The sequence below is a fragment of the Molothrus ater genome, chromosome 11, assembly GCF_012460135.2.
Source record: "Molothrus ater isolate BHLD 08-10-18 breed brown headed cowbird chromosome 11, BPBGC_Mater_1.1, whole genome shotgun sequence".
Classification (NCBI taxonomy): Eukaryota; Metazoa; Chordata; class Aves; order Passeriformes; family Icteridae; genus Molothrus; species Molothrus ater.
In genome coordinates, this window is record NC_050488.2 from 8903882 (window position 1) to 8920369 (window position 16488).

At 38.7% G+C, this 16488-nt stretch overlaps 2 protein-coding genes across 3 annotated transcripts in view; one reads left to right on the forward strand and one right to left on the reverse strand.

The window, feature by feature from the left end:
• The window catches only part of APPL1 (adaptor protein, phosphotyrosine interacting with PH domain and leucine zipper 1), a 23694-nt gene continuing 7206 nt past the window's right edge, over positions 1–16488 (forward strand). Inside the window, exons 1-16 of the mRNA XM_036391272.2 lie at positions 1–101; positions 4347–4445; positions 4949–5008; positions 5736–5807; positions 6592–6679; positions 7044–7085; positions 7900–7958; positions 8409–8555; positions 9943–10025; positions 10123–10281; positions 11041–11229; positions 11711–11753; positions 12382–12438; positions 12919–13010; positions 13600–13782; positions 16190–16239. Coding sequence (XP_036247165.1) covers positions 48–101; positions 4347–4445; positions 4949–5008; positions 5736–5807; positions 6592–6679; positions 7044–7085; positions 7900–7958; positions 8409–8555; positions 9943–10025; positions 10123–10281; positions 11041–11229; positions 11711–11753; positions 12382–12438; positions 12919–13010; positions 13600–13782; positions 16190–16239 — 1477 coding nt within the window. The 5' untranslated portion in view covers positions 1–47. The remainder of the gene's footprint in view (positions 102–4346; positions 4446–4948; positions 5009–5735; positions 5808–6591; positions 6680–7043; positions 7086–7899; positions 7959–8408; positions 8556–9942; positions 10026–10122; positions 10282–11040; positions 11230–11710; positions 11754–12381; positions 12439–12918; positions 13011–13599; positions 13783–16189; positions 16240–16488) is intronic.
• The window catches only part of ASB14 (ankyrin repeat and SOCS box containing 14), a 21014-nt gene continuing 17000 nt past the window's right edge, over positions 12475–16488 (reverse strand). For both annotated transcript variants that reach the window (XM_054516085.1, XM_054516084.1), the window contains one exon: positions 12475–16227. The gene's annotated coding sequence lies outside the window, so the exon portion shown is untranslated. The remainder of the gene's footprint in view (positions 16228–16488) is intronic.

Below are 16488 nucleotides of genomic sequence, written 5' to 3' on the forward strand. Positions count from 1 at the left end.
CCGGCGCGGGGGCAGCGGAGCCGCGGGGGCTCAGCGCGGTGGCCGCCATGCCTGGCATCGATAAATTGCCCATCGAGGAGACGCTGGAGGACAGCCCGCAGGTAAGACAGGTCCGGCGGAGGCCGTATCGGGCCCAGCCCCTGCTGGCGGGCCCAGCGCTGCTTCTCTGTCGTTCCCGGCCCGGGAGAGCCGCGGCGGTGGCGGGAGGGAGGGAGGGTGACGCTCCAGCAGCGCGGCGGGGACGCTGCCCGCACGGCCCCGCGGGCTCCGACAGTCTCGGCTCGGGCTCTCCGCCCCGGCCGTGCCCTGCCAACGCCCGCTCGGGGTTCCGCGGCGTCGTCACCCGCTGGCCCCGCCGCCCTCCCGGGAGTGCCGCGGGCCGGGAGCGGGACCGGGGCTCTGGGCTTGGGTGCTGCGGCATCTCCGGCGGGGCAGTACCGGCACCGCTCTCTGATCTCCACCCCCGCCTTCGCACTCGGGCTCGATATTGGACACGTCCTGACCACAAAACCCGCGTTACCTTCTCAAACCATTTTCCCCTTTGTTTTTCACCGAGGCGCGTTAAGGTTTAGCAGAGCCGTGTGAGCAGCGGGGCTGGGTGAGGTTATCGCGGCCGTGGTCAGTGCGGAGCGTGGGTGGGCAGCACATGGTGCCCCGAGACTCTCCGTGCTCCGACCCTTCTCGTGCATTGCTGCTCCCTGATCTCTGTCAGCGATGCTCTGTAGTGCGCTGCCGTTTCTTACAAAAGTAGGAAATGCTTTTATTCAGAGGTTCTGGTTTCTCTTGCTGGCAGCAGCAATAGCAAGTCCTTGTACTGTATTTCTTAGATGTTGGAGAAAGCTTGCAATGTATTTTCTTTTATGGCAGCCTTTTGAATTAAAATCCTTGTTCTGGTGCATGGTTTACATAGTGAGCAGTTTGTCCCATATTGCAATAGCATGTGCATTGGTAGTTTTAATTCCTGGGTCATAGGAAGAGAAACTTTCACTTGTTAAAAAGGGAAATTTAGCCCCTAAAATGACAGTTACTTTACAATTCTGTATCAAGTGGAAGGACGACTTAAAAAAAGCAAAAGAAGGCCATGCAGAAAAGGAAAAATTGATTTCCTAAGGACAGTGCCCCAAATAGGTCAAATGCCGAATGTGAGATGAGATCTGGCCTCTAATGTGGGTTCTGGTCCAGGGGCCGAACCTGCTGTCATCTCATGAAGAGGAAACCATTCTGAGAGTCATGTAATAATACTGATTTTAAAAAATTATCTCTTGAAGGTATTTTCTTAGGAAGTCAGAACTATTCATATTTACAGGAAATGTCAAATGTAACATGAATTTAGGACCATCTGAGGACATTTGGGAAGCACATGAAAAAATGTTACTTATTGGAATGCAATTGTAATTCTAGAATTTTCCATGTCAAGTTAGTTGTGATACAGACAAGCAAGGACTGATTCAGCCCGATGTGTTTGAGATGCTTAAGTAATTGGATTTGTCAATATTGTCTTTTGTAGGTAGAAATTTACATCTTTCAGTCAATTTTTCAGATGAATTCTGGAGTCAACGTCCTCTAGTAAGGACTCGGTGTTCTGTTGGCTTAGTCCATTCGTTACATTAGTTAATTTCTGTTACTTTGAAAGTGCAGTGGAAATGGCAGCAAATGTTGCTTGAAGAAAGCAGAAGCCTCTGTCTGGAGGAGTTGCCATGCCTTGGGTACATTCATGCTGAATATTGCACAGCCCACCAGCCTGGGGGTTGTTTAGTGCTGCACCATGGCCTGTAGTTCGTGTTTCAGACACTGACTGTAGGTATATAAACGTCATCTCAAACTTATTCTGTGTCTGAGGAAGGAAAGGCTTTTCAAAAATGTCAAACCCATTCATTTCCTGTTGTCACAGGATCAAAATCTAACCACTGTGCTTGTCAGGCCTAAACCAAGGGCCAAGCTTACATAGTCTTTTGCTATGCCAAACAGGGCAATTTACTTATTAACCTAGGACATAAATTACACACACACTCAGTGTATGTTTAGAGAGAGTTTCTGCTCACACTGATTTGCATTCCCAAAGCATTGCACCACAAAAAAGCCAAGAGACTGGTGGCACAGGCTCTGTCTCCTGTCACCTGCAGTGGCCTCCTGATGGCATGGAAGGCTTAAAACACTCACTTCTAACGAGGGGTTTCTTCATGCAGCTCCTCCCTGGTCCTTTGCTGTTTGCTTGCTCACAAACATGGATTGAAAGAATCCTAAAGAAAATGGAAAAGGATGCAGAGTTTACTAGAAACATAAGTAAACAATTGCTCTCATTTTCTGCTAAGCAGAAGTCTGCCATAACTTATTTACAGTTTCAGGTTAATTTCTTTCCGTCAGTATCATGTAATGTTGTTTTGATGGTTGAACATCAATAACAGACTTTTTTAAGTAAAACATAAAGATAATTTTTTTTCCATGTTCAGTTTTAAAGAGTTAGTATACTCCAGAAACCTTACATAATACTCCTTTAAAATTACAAGCTCAGGTTTATTTATGTTCAGGTTTAAAGGTCATGGGTTATAGTGCCCTGTAATTTTTTCTTTTGCATTCTTGAGTCTTTGTCTACCTTAATGGGAGAGTCAAGGCTGTTAGAATGACACATGTTGCCACATTTGGCAAAGATTTGAGTTCTCCACCTCTCTCCACTTGTTTTATAAACTAGAACCAGCATTAAAGCTATTTTTGTGCTGATTATGCTGTTCGATTATATTTTTTAATACTTAAATACTTTTTAGACATTATATAGCATGACAGTAATTGTGATACAGCCAGGCATCTAATGCAACTTAAATAAAAGAATCTTATGTCAGAAGGAATTATTAAATAATATACTTTATATGGGTTTAATATGTACTCTTTGATTATCATTAAAAGCTAAAAATTAGAAATAGCTGAAAAAGACCTTCATACTTCAAGGGGAGATGGACTAAAGACTTCAGTAATTTAAAGACAGCCTAGGGAAGACTAAAAACTAGAATTTCCAATTTCAAGTATTTAACAGTCATAGTTTGGGAAAAAAAACCAATTATGTGCTTATGATTCTTTTAATTTTCTGCCTGGACATTAATGTTAGTGTAAACCTAGGAACAAAGCACGGTCCTTTTGCTAAAACATTGCCAAAGTATTTCCTCTGTGGCTCTTGCAATCACTGCTCCTGTTTCTACAGCCAAGCATCCCAAGCAATGTTTAAGAAAAGCCAGTGTGGCTGTGCAGAGTTACTGGTACATCCTCTGCTTTTCCCCCTTTGGGATTTTTGGTGGAAGGAAGCCATTCAAAATCCTCATGGTGAGGAGGAATAACCTTGCTTCCAAGTGCAAAAAGGATGCAAGAGCATGCAGTCAGCATCTCATTTAAGCTTACAGGCAAATTACACCTGAGCAACCTGATTGCCTTCTTGTGGAGTCAGTCCCTTGGGCAGGAGGGAGAGCGGGGCATGTCAGTCACCCTGGCTTAAGCAAGGACTCTGACATGGTCTGGCAGCATTCTTCTGGCCAGAAGGGAGAGGTATGGACTGTGACCTGAGTGGAAAAACTGCCTGGGTGGTTGGGCTTAGATGGAGACCAGTTTTAGTCTAATAGGTGGCCAGTGATAAGAGAGGTTGATTTTTGAGGTGGAGGTTGTTAAGCACCATCAGTGATGCACACGGTGCAGTTGGGCACAGGAGTCATCAGGCTTGTGGGTGACACCAGCTAAAGAACAGACAGACTGACAAGCTGGGTAAGGACAGATCTTTTCACTCCTTTCCAGTGGTGAGAAATATGTATGTTGAGGACAATCAGATGCAGGTTGTATTGTTTGTTTTGGTTTGGTGTAGTTCCTCAACGTTTTGATCACTGAGTTGATGGGTATCCCACAGGTAAGTTATAGGTCCAAGCACAACCAGCAGATGTCTGTGTTCAGGTTGGACAGTATGAGACTATCACAGCCTTTATTTGGATCTCACTGCAGAGGAGATGTGTAGACCTGGCAAGCTGTTTAATACCAATAATCTTTACCCTTCTCCTTAGGGATGTACCACGGTGAGCCCAGTGTTGCTCACAGTTTCTATATTTAACAGTTTTCCATCTCCCTTGGCCCTTTCCTTTCTGAAAATGTATTAACCTGGAGAGAGGCTGACAGGAGGAGGAAGGCTGAGCTTGGGTATCTGTGAGATTCTTTGGCATGCAACAGTTAGCATTCCTTTAAACAGTATTGGAGGGTTTATAGAATTTCCAGTAATGAAACCTGAAATAATGCTATTTAAGTCTGAAATTCCATGATATTTAAATTCTTCTCTTCTAACTTGTCATGGTTGTGTTTTGGCTGTTTGATTGTTACAGACCCGCTCTTTGCTGGGAGTGTTTGAAGAAGATGCTGCTGCAATATCCAATTACATCAATCAATTGTTTCAAGCCATGCACAGAATATATGATGCTCAGGTAGTGTTAATGAAATTCTTGAATGCATTATAAAGCTTTGGAACCACATTTCATGTTTCTTTAACTTCTATATGCTTTTCTTTAACTTCCATATGCTTTAAATGTAGAAGTGAAATAAAGTAAGAATTAATGATTGCTTTTCTGTATGTTACGGAGTGCTAAGACTAAATTCTTGTGATTCTTTTTGCAACAGAATTTCTTATGACAAGTGAAATTATATTCTTTGTTCTCTAAGTAACTCTAATGTATTTCCCAAGTGTTTCTAAAATGTTGCACACACTAAAATGATCTCAGTGTGCATAATAGTATGTACCAAGTGGGAGGTTATTTTTTACCCACAATATATTCATGTTTCACTCATCTCGAAATAACTCCACTTTTATGCCAGAATGTCTTCTGTATGTTTTTCTAAAAATTTGAGTTTATGTCTGTATTTTTAATTTAGATATACTTTACCTGTTTGACTTTTTATTGGTTTTCATGTTTCCCTTTTTTTAAATCAGAATGAATTAAGTGCAGCAACTCATCTGACTTCAAAGCTTCTGAAGGAGTATGAGAAACAGGTACTGTATAAATCATGTTGTCTGTGTGTGGTCAGATACTGTGCTCAAAATCCTGTGTATTTCTGTGGTATTTTATCTCCCAGAGCACAGTGTAGAATGAATTTAGGTTTGGTCCAGATAAAAGGAACTGCTGTGGTTGGTGGTTTCAATTGTTGCCAAAGTAATATATTGCCTTTATTTTAGTTCTTCCAACTAAACTAGAATGAAGTTCCTCTTACCATGAAGAATATTAATAACTTTTGAAATATTTTACTTTTGGATTAGTTTTTTTGAGAATTGCTTAGGGTAGTTCTGTTTTGGTTTTAATTTATAAACCTGTTTACCCTTAAGTGCTTAAATATCAGTAGTCCCAAAGAGAAGAGATTGCATTGCAATCTCCAAATTACAACCATAATTTGCTCTGTGAGCATAATTCCATCTCTGAAAGCACAAACTCTGGAATCCATAACTTTCTTCCCTTGTAACCTGTACTATGAAGGATTCTTTGTTGGTAGCTTTGCTGCTGGGTCCCCTTTTCTGAGGTTAAAAATGTTAAAAACAAAAATTTGCTTCTTTTAAGAGGCTGCTGCTCCCTATCCTCCTTTTCCACCTAATGAGGTGAACTGCTTCAGTATATCTTAACTGTGTAATATTTTAAAATAATGGAATACCTGATATACTCATAGAGATGATTAATCCAGTTTTGTGAATGGCCCTGCAAACAACATAACTCTTTTTGCCTTCTCAGCGTTTTCCACTTGGGGGAGATGATGAAGTCATGACTTCCACTCTGCAGCAATTTGCAAAAGTGATCGATGAGGTAAGTCCTTGTATGTGCTTTGCTAATGCTGTCAGGTGCAGACTTTAACTGCCTAATAACTCCTCCTTTAAGCCAGGAGGTACAGAAATGACATTCATTTGTCAACAAGGGTAACAATTAATTCTATATTGCAGCATCTATTTAAAGTTACATAACCTTAAGATAAAGAATGAATTCAGCAAAATGAGGATACACTGCTGAAAAAAACATAGTTTAACTGCTAGAGATAGAGCCAGAACCATTAGACAGTGGCTGTTAGCAGCTCTGTACACGAGGGTGTCTGTATTGCCTGATTTCAGGTACCTGACTGACACAGGTCAGGACCCTCCTGCTGTCTCTCTTGGATACTGACTCACAGGACTCACAACTGAGCACCATTAAGAGCTGAATCAGGATTTTTGTTGTGATCTCTCTCCTCACTTGAAAAGCATTTTAGGAGGAGGATCACATTTTGTTCTACCTCTGTGATCTGTGAAAAATGGGCTGTGATGTAGCTGGAGGGAAGCTGGACAAATAAACAGACTAGTCAGGATGGATGAGGCTGGTTTTGGACATGAACCAGTAGCTTGGAAAAGTTCAGAAAAAAACTAAACTCGAGAGGTTTTCTGTAAAAAACTGATTATGAGATCTGGAACCTAGAAAAAAGTAGCTGCAAAAAAAGGAACATGCAAAAATGTGTTTGAGTTGTACATGTCGTCTTTGAGTGACATTGATGTCCACCTGCTGTGATTTGATTTGGTCTCAGCATTGCTTTCCTAAGATTTTCTTCTTTTGTCTTTTTCAGCTCAGCTCTTGCCATGCAGTCCTTTCAACTCAGCTTGCAGATGCAATGATGTTTCCTATTACCCAGTTTAAAGAAAGGGATCTAAAAGGTAGAGGACTTGACCAAATACTGTTTTTTTCCAACAGCAGCAACAATAAAAACAGCATTTAATCTTCATAGCTCTTGTTTCACTAAATAGACTACACCACTTATTTTTCAGCTCTCAAAAGTACGCATCTCCCCATTTAAAAAGCAAAGTAAGTTATTTCTATTCATGAGAGTAAGCACAGAAATGATCCTCAGGCCCCAGGCAGGAGCAGACTTGCCTGGCCCTGTAGTGCCTGTGCTGGTAGCTCAGTATGGTACAAGGTGACATTGAGATGACTCTAAGGTCAAGGTTACAGGAGAAACTGTAATACATGAATGTTACACTAATAACAACTTACTTAAATTGTGATGTGTTGTTTTTTTAGAGATATTAACTCTAAAAGAAGTTTTCCAAATTGCAAGCAATGGTAAGTGTAAAGTACTTAATCTTATCAATATTACAAGACATCAGTGTTATTGTAGATTATTATTTGTCCTTAACCAGTGGAGTTAAGCCTGTAGTCTTAAAGTAACTAATTAAGGTGTAATTTTTCTGAGTGATACTTAGGCACTCAACTTTCCTGGGTCACCTGTAAATCTCTGCTCTGTGTACTGAAGCATTAAGGCAAATTGAAAGGGTTTTTTTACAAAACCTTAAGTGTATGTATGATTATTAAATAATGTAGGATTATGCCACCAAAATTACAAAAAGAGTAATTTTGGTGGCATAGGTGGTAGCTCATTTCTTAAAGACAGGACCCAATCAATAAAAAAAAAATTACCTACCTGAAATGAATTTCATAGTTCTTTTCCCTATTTTCAGAAGTTATTTTTTTAACTGCCTCTAATATATCTATGTTGAGAACTTATTATTTAAATAATATTCTACTTCTCTCAGTCAAAACTATATCATTGTTTTAGAAGCAAAAAATATTAGATACAGGTTTTCATAATGTAAAGTTTCTCTACTTAATGGACAGTTCTTCTTTGAAAAATAGTGGATGTTTAGGGAACTTTGTCACAATTTGGCACCATTTGCATCTGGTTAGAATTTTTCTTCAGGCCAAGTATTTGTTGCTATGAAGTGATTATAAACAGACAGGAACTATTCCTAAAGGTGTTAATATGACAGAACTTTGCATTCAGCTGTCTGTGTAACACTGTGATATAAAAGGTTTTCTGCTCTGTTTCATAAGTCATTAATTTGTGAAAATGATCATAAATTCTCTCTTGATTGCTTAGACCATGATGCTGCCATTACCAGATACAGTCGGTTGTCTAAAAGAAAGGAAAATGAAAAGGTTTGTAAACCAAAATCTTTATATTGATTTTTAAAGAAGATAAGAAATAATTTTCATTTCATCCATATTTATGATGGAACACAGTGTATGGCAGATTCTGTGTGACATTTGATAGCTTTTAGCAGTCTAGACAGAAAAGCAGGTTTCTCCAATACATGCCTGTCCTGTAACACTGACAGTGCTTTAGGAATAATATTGTGATGTCATATTCAGTTTGGTTTTGTGAAGAAATAACCACTCTTTCCAGGTAGAAAAGAATGCTGTGTTTGTTTTTCACATATCTCATGTTTAAATTAGAGAAGTAGAATAGTAAAATATGCAGCAGCTGGTGATAGAGGGTAGAACATGACTGGATTTTTCCCTACTGGCTATAAAGCTGTCCACAGGGCCTGTGATCAATGCCAATCTCAAACATTGCTTTTTTCCCTCCCTTTGTCTGTGTCTCTTCAGATCAAGGCTGAAGTTACAGAAGATGTATATACTTCAAGGAAAAAACAGCATCAGACTATGATGCATTATTTCTGTGCATTAAATACTCTCCAGTACAAAAAGAAGATTTCTCTGCTAGAACCCTTGCTAGGATACATGCAAGCTCAGGTAATTTCAGATTCTGAAAGCCGTAGGTCTCAAAGGAGAAATAAAAGTCCTTCATGAAGGTTGATGTACTGAAATCCATTGCAAGCCCTCTTCAGCAGTCCAAGGAAGGAAATGGAGAAAAAGAATCGTCCATCCCCTTCTCTGGGCTGCCACAGCTGTGCCCTGACAGTGCTGGTAGTTAGCACTGCTCATGGCCCCTCACTGCAGGGGTATCTTCACTGCCATCTGAGGGTCTTTGGCAAAGTCTGGGGACAAATGTAATGGTTCATTTTCCCCCAAAACTCAGATGGCTGGATTTGATGTAATGCCTAGATTTTCATTGCTGGGCACTTGATTCCAGTAAATGGAAGAACTGATTAGAGCTTTCGTGCAAGTGCACATAGAAGTGAACCTGCTCAGCAAATAACATGGACACAGTTCAACTCATTCCTATGGCAGCTGTTCTGAAATGAGATACTCATCAAAAGCCACAAAACTACTGTTTTCAATCAAGGCTGTGGAAGAGCCAGAATGCTAAAATACTTTGGTTTTGCTTAATATTAATAAATTCATGATTGGTTTACTTGAGGATGGGTGCAACAGAAAATAGAATGATGATAAAGCTATGTGGACAGACTTAATTTGTATTTTTGGAAATATGTTATTAAGCATGAGCTTTGGGGTTTTTGCAAGTCAAGCTTTCCAGCATTTGGCACTCCTACAGTGACCTGAGTAGAAATCAGCTCCTGCACACTGAAAGCTGAAAGCTTTCCAAAGGCAAGAACACTTGCTTTCTTTTGAGACTTTGCAGCTTGTATTTAAGAGCCAAGTTCTGCATGTTTTGTGCAGTAAAGTAAGTGCAACCTGTTGCTTAGGTGGAGCTTTTTGCTGAATCTAAGAAACAGAGGGGCAGGGCCATGTCCCAGGGCTTCCTGTTCTAACCTCAGTGTAGCTGTGGCAGATTTTCTGGCCTACTATGGAGTACCCTGTGCTTAAAATACATAAAAATACATATTGTTAGTTCCCTGGGGATGGCCCTGGACAAATCCTCACAGGTTTAGGACAAATCCTAACCTTCTCTCCTATGTGCCCCAAATATAACTCCCCATTACAACAGTTAGCAGAATGGTGGCACTGAAAAAAGAGAGACCCTGGGAGTGTTTCCTGTGTGTTTCTGTATTTCCTCCAGGCAGCTCTGTTCATGTCCTTGTGACACAAATGCCACTGCAGTGCCAGCAGCAGCCTTCAAACACACATTCTGCTGCTTTTAGGAACAGGCTTTGGTGGGAATGAGGGATGAAAACAGATTTCTCTGAGAAACTTTAGCCTCCTATGACTTCATCTGTTAGTTTTAAGTGTAGTTTTATTAATGACTAAATTCTCCCTTTTCCTCCTTTTTTCTTTAAAGATAAGCTTTTTTAAAATGGGTTCAGAAAATCTTACTGAGCAACTGGAAGAATTTTTGACCAATATTGGCACAAGTGTACAGAAGTAAGTTGGCTTTGTTGAATTTTGAACTTTTATGAAGATTACTTTTTTTTTACTTATTAATAAATTATCTTTGTTTATAACACATTTTTTATCTTAGTGTTCGCAGGGAGATGGATTGTGAAGTAGAAAACATGCAACAAACTATAGAGGACTTGGAAGTAGCCAGTGATCCACTGTATTTGCCTGATCCTGATCCTACCAAATTTCCTGCCCATAGGAATCTAACAAGGAAAGCTGGCTATCTCAATGCAAGAAAGTAAGAGTAATCTGTTACTTAAAAATTCCAGAGTAATTAAATACTCTTTGGGAAAGGAAAGCTAAAGAAGCTGGAAAATTTTTTTAGATGTTAGCTATGCTGATTTTATATATTTAGTTGAATAAGTCACATAAGAGCTATTCTATTTATTTCTTTGGACTTCTTCACTTAGGTAGTATTAAATTCATTGTTACACTGACATAATGTCATTCAGATGCAAAGCATAATTATCCTGATTTTAGTGTAATTTTGCCTGAATTGTCACAGTTTAAAAAAAAGGCCTGAGAGTGTAATTCCTCTGCATCCTAACTGGGAAGTAACAAGATTCCATCTATCAGGATTATTCTGGAAGTGTCTGTTAAAGCTTTGGGATTCAAATTACAAATAAAGCATTGTAATTTTGATCTAAATAAGGCAAAACACTCTGTTAACCAAAATACCCTTGGAAGGAGCTTCTGGATTCCATGCAGCATTGGCTCATTGTCCACAGGAGGGAGCTGTGCCTCTAAGGAAGTCCCACAGCTGTTTTTGAGAGCTATTGAAAATAAGTTGTAGCATTTAAATTTCTTTACTGTAATTTATATAATAAGCTCCAAGGAATTATAAAAAAATAAGTTGATTACTTTTACAACAACAGCTAAAGCAAAATACTTACTGATTGAGGCATTAATTTCTGTATTAGAACACAATTGTAGCAACTAATTACAGAGTGTCTGAGCAAGAAGGGAGGCTAACTGAGGACTTGTTCTTATCTTTCAGTAAGACAGGGCTGGTGTCTTCCAGTTGGGAGAGACAGTTTTACTTCACTCAAGGTGGAAATCTGATGAGCCAGGCAAGAGGAGATGTGGCTGGGGGACTCGTGATGGACATAGACAATTGCTCTGTGATGGCTGTGGACTGTGAGGACAGACGGTACTGCTTTCAGATAACGTCCTTCGATGGCAAAAAGTGAGTGCTCTGACACTGCTGCTTCTTGCACAAACACTGGACTCACTGATGAGGAGAAGAAAGATGGTCTGCCTTTGGCCAGATGTTAACTTGATATATTCTGTGGATATTTAAAAGCAAAATCTGGGATATCCTTTTAACTGTGTTAACTGGATTTTTGTTTATAAACTCTGTAATGTAGCTGAGTAGTATTTCAAAATAAGATTATGGTAATTAGTTGACAATCACATATTATTGCATTTTGCGAATACTTAAGTATTACATGGACACAATTAGAATTGTGTTCCTTTTCTGTTTCCTGTTGAAAGGAAAGCATAGGTTCCTCCCCATCCTAATTAAATGTTGACTGCTTTCAGCACAAATAGTCTTCAGCCTTTGATAACTTGTTCAAAGTGTAAATATGAAAAGATAATTTTTGACTGACTGTATTTGTGAGGAATTTTAAATACAAAAAATTGTGTTTTCCATTCTTCTCTTTCAGGTCTTCAATTTTACAGGCAGAAAGTAAAAAAGATTATGAAGAGGTAAGCTTATAGGAGGTGTGCATGGAGCCCAGTGATTTTCTGCTGCACAGAAAGAATACATTCCTAACCATGGCTGGACACTGCATATTTTTTTTCTGTTTCTACTTATTAATAAATTATCTTTGTTAGTAACACTTTGTTTATCTTAGTGCTCCTGTTAGTTTCCTCCTTCAGGTAAAAGTTGAAAAGCCAGGAACAGGAAAATGGTTTTCCAGAGCAGAGAGGGAAAGCAGATTCTGGCTTGCAGATGCAAGAAATGAGCAAATTCCACAAAAGCCAAATTGAATTTTTATAATGTTGTGAGGAAACAATGTCACCTGCAGCACACAATAAAGAAGAACAGAGAATCCTGATGAGTTTTTTTCAAGTTCTTTAGAGTTGTGATTTAAGCTTGCTTTAGTTTAGTTTTAGTATGACTAAATTAATTTTTGTGAGTAAAATCTTGAAGTGTAGGGTGCAGTATACAGGTGGGAGTGAATTTAATGACAAGCTGGGTGTGCAGAATATTTGTCTCCCTGGATTTACAGAAAGTAGAAAAAGTGCTGAAACGGCAACTCAGGTATTCAATCAAGATTGTTTAGAAAACATAACAGATTAATTTGTTTTCTTTTTTCTTCCTCTTTTTCAGTGGATATGCACCATAAACAACATATCTAAGCAGATATATCTAAGTGAAAACCCTGAGGTAACTCTACTAAAATTTACAGTTATGAGTAATATGTTAACATTTATATTTATAGAGTTTAATTCATATTGATAAAAACTTACATAGTGATTTTTGCTTACTTAATTAGGGGAATTGGCCCAATAAAAACTGTTTTATAACAGAGCATGTATCTATATATGAAGTGTGTCTTCATGGGTTTTAGTTCACAGTTGAGTGCTGCATTTCTCAAGTGAGATTTTTCTTTTTGTTTTCCTGGCTACATTTGCTTATTTTGCCAGAGTTATCATTGGAGCTTTTCTCTATTGCTGCTTTTTATTAATATTGGCAGTATTTTAAGGCAAATTTGTTTAAATTGAGAAAGTTAACATCAGGTTATGTATTTGAAGAAAAGATTGTCATCAAGGGTTGAGTTTACAACTTCTCCCAGTTGCATATAAATAAAATTTGAAAGTTTCCTTTGAGAAAAATGTTTCCAGTTCTTGTTTGCCATCTCTGCAGGAGATTGCTGCCCGTGTGAACCAGTCAGCTCTGGAGGCTGTCACCCCTTCCCCTTCCTTTCAGCAGAGGCATGAGAGCCTGAGGCCAGCTGTGTAAGTGAAGCAACCAGAGGCCATTTGGGGTGCACATGTAAAAAGAAAATCCTCGATAAAGTTCCAGGGGAAAAAAAAAAAAAAAGAGCCTGACAAACCTACAAATACTTTTGTGATCAGAACTAAATCTGTGATAGGTCAGAGGAAAATTTCCTGAACACACCTTCATTGCTGAAGCACTGTTGTGCATCCATTGTCACAAGTAATCCTAATGCCAGCTGGTGGACACTTTGGTTGGTTTCATCATATCTGTTTTGTTGTGTGATTTCATGATGAGATTTTTCTTCATGTGTCCAATTCCTGGAAGCAGGCCTCAGATTTTATTATTCTTAATATGTGATTATATATTGATGTTAAATCAATCTGATGCAATTACTAATGGAAGTGCTGACTTTAACTTAAATTTGACTAGGTTCATAGATTCGTTTGCTATACCCCGATCTTTAGGTTTTTAGTTTTTGTTTTGTTTTACATCTAAGGTCTGCAATATTGTATTGGTGTCCTCTATGGTTTAATTCATTATCAACCAACCTGAGCTCCTAACTAACTACTGACATACCCTGACTTTGCCTTTCTGGTTCTGTTGCAGGCAATCTCGTCCTCCTGCCGCTCGTACCAGCAGCACAGGGTCCCTGGGCTCTGACTCAGCAGCTCTCTCAGCACTTTCCTTGGATTCCCTTGTTGCCCCTGACACTCCCATCCAGTTTGACATCATATCTCCAGTCAGTGAAGATCTGCCTGGCCAAGCAAAGTCATCAGGGCAATCGGGCAGGTAGGAAATGTAGAGAGAAGGAAAAAAAAATCCCTAAAGTTAATGTTACTAATTCAAAAACCAACAAACAAGAAAAGCACATTTAAGATGCAGCTCCAGTACACACGTTGCCTTTTTCTGACTGATGTCACAAATTTTGCAGTGGACAGTGGAGCAAAACAATTTGTTAAACTGTTAGATGGAATTGTAAAAAAAGGCTTAATTACATCACTAAGTCAAGGTATAGTTTTCTATTTTGCAGCAGCTTTTCTTGCTTTAGCAGCCAATGCTTTTATTTATTGATTTATTTTAAACTTTTGGTTTCACAAAGTATTTTCCTTTCCTATTGCTTGCTCGCCCAGCAGCTTGGGTTATTTCCTCTTGGAAACTCAAGAGAAATTTGGTAGCCCTACCTCCAGGTGATGATGGCATACGATGACTCCTCTTAAGCTGAAAGGTGAGTGAAAATGGTCTAGGCTTCTAGAGTAATTCCACATACAGACAACTTAAAATCATCTTAAGAGTTCATCCAAAACATAAAAGCATTTTCTCCTACTTGTTATTATATTTGAGTGGGAGATGTACTAAAAACCAAAGACCTGTAAATCATCACTACATTTCTGGAGCTGTATCTATAGAATTCAGATATGAACAAAATGTATTTGCAGATCCAGCTGCTCTTAACAACAAAAAAAACCAGCCAAAGAGATGAAAACTAATTTATGTGATTCTTGTCAAAAAAATGTGCTATATCCCCCTGCCTCTAGGAAAATATTTGTATTTTGAATTGCATCTCACTGATGTAGGAGTTGAAATTATATATAAAAAACTATTTTTTCCTTTTTTCCACAGTTTTCTTCTAATTGTTGGTACAGCAGGATAAGCAGGTGGCCAACTAGATCCTTCAGAATACACTGATATAAAATAGACTTGAACTGTATTGCAGGAAGTGGAGAGTTTAGGCTTAGCTGAACTCTGTGGTAGCCTGGTCTAGCTCAGTTGGTCAGAGCAGGGTGCCAGTAACACCAAGGCTGTGGATTCAGTCCCTGTATGGGCCATCCACTGCAGAGTTGGACTCAATGATCCTTGGGGGTCCCTTCCAACTCAGAATATTCTGTGATGTCATCAGTTATAATTCTCATCTAGAAAATAATATTCTTCATAGCAGAAATTATAGAGGTGAGCTCAGTATTTTCAATTAACCATGGCCTTCAATAAAGAACTGCAGTGTTTGTACAGATAGGTAACATGTTTGTTATTAAAAAAGTACTTCCCTTGGTTTCTGATACTGATGACATATATTTAAATTTTATTTCTGCCTTTTGAGAGATCCTGTGAGATTTTGCATTTACTCTTCTAGTTTCATATTAAACATCATGAAGAGTCTGAGCAATAGAAGATGCTGGTAGAAATTTGTTTTTACTGTAATTACCCAGGTCAGCCTTTAATGAGATGGGTCTTGATTGAGTCCACGTTATCTAAACGTTGTAGCAATGCCATCTTGGCTTCAGTCTAGAAAAACGTAATACTTTAAACCAGACATCTCTTAGTTAAAACATTTCTGACAATTGATAAAATGAACTGGCAGTCAGTATGTAACTGAGCAATTTTTTTTCTCAGTTTTGAAATTTGTTTTTAGAACACTAACTATCGAGGTAACACTTTGATTAATCCATAAAAAACCTGATTTGAACTATACTGAACTTTTGCCAATAGCTTTTCAGCTACCAATCAGCCAAAGAGAATGGGCAATTTCCTCTACAAATTTTAAATAAAATGTCCCTATTTCCTGTGCTTATTCCTTTACTGTTTTTGAAAAATGCAGACTTGGAAGCCTAGAGTATTTTCACTTTTCTCTGTAACTGATAGTAATTCTGTCTCTGAGAGCCAGAAATAGCCACATTTCTCTTGACTCTCTAGGAGTAAAATCCCAGTGATGTTTTGAGAAAGCTGCATTTGAAACAAACCCAGGGCTTCTCTTGAGTAAGTAATTCAACACCTTGACAGTGATGAGAAGTGGGTGCTCTTATGGAGTACTGAAAGGGCCTGGTTTTTGGCTGTGCTTCCTGAAGCCGTTCTGTGAAATTTCCTCCTCTAAAACTATACCTTTTCAAACATTACCAGGGTTTTAGTTTGGGCTTAATTCAAATATATATAAAAAAATAAAATGTGAGCAAAACCTTCTGTGGCAGCAATAGGACAATAATATCTGGTATTTTCCCCATAATGTGGGCCCTCAGATACAGCAAGTTATGTCTCACTCCTGATAGAATTGCTTCTCCTTATGGCTCATGATACATTATTCCTCCAGATGACAGGTTTGTGAACTCACTACATGCTGGTATTTGACACAGCATGAGACTACTGCACTGTCCATGAGTGGTTCCTGTAATCTGACTCCTGCTTTAATGTTTTCATTTTTTGATAGACGCACAAATCCTTTCGGTGAATCTGGAGGCTCAAAACCTGAAACAGAAGGTAAAACAAAATTTCACTTCAATGCAAAATAAAAATAGGTTTTGACAGTTATAGTTCTGTTTTCATCTCTAGCTTCTCTCTTCTAATTTAACAGCAGTTTAAAAATGCTTAATTACATTGCAAGGTATTTGATAAGTCAAGTTAAATCTAACTACTGTCTGAAAATCTGCTGTAAAAATGATTAATTGCATCTTTTGTATCATCAACCAAATGCAAAGATGTGTGGTGTGCTGTGTACTAACTGCACCT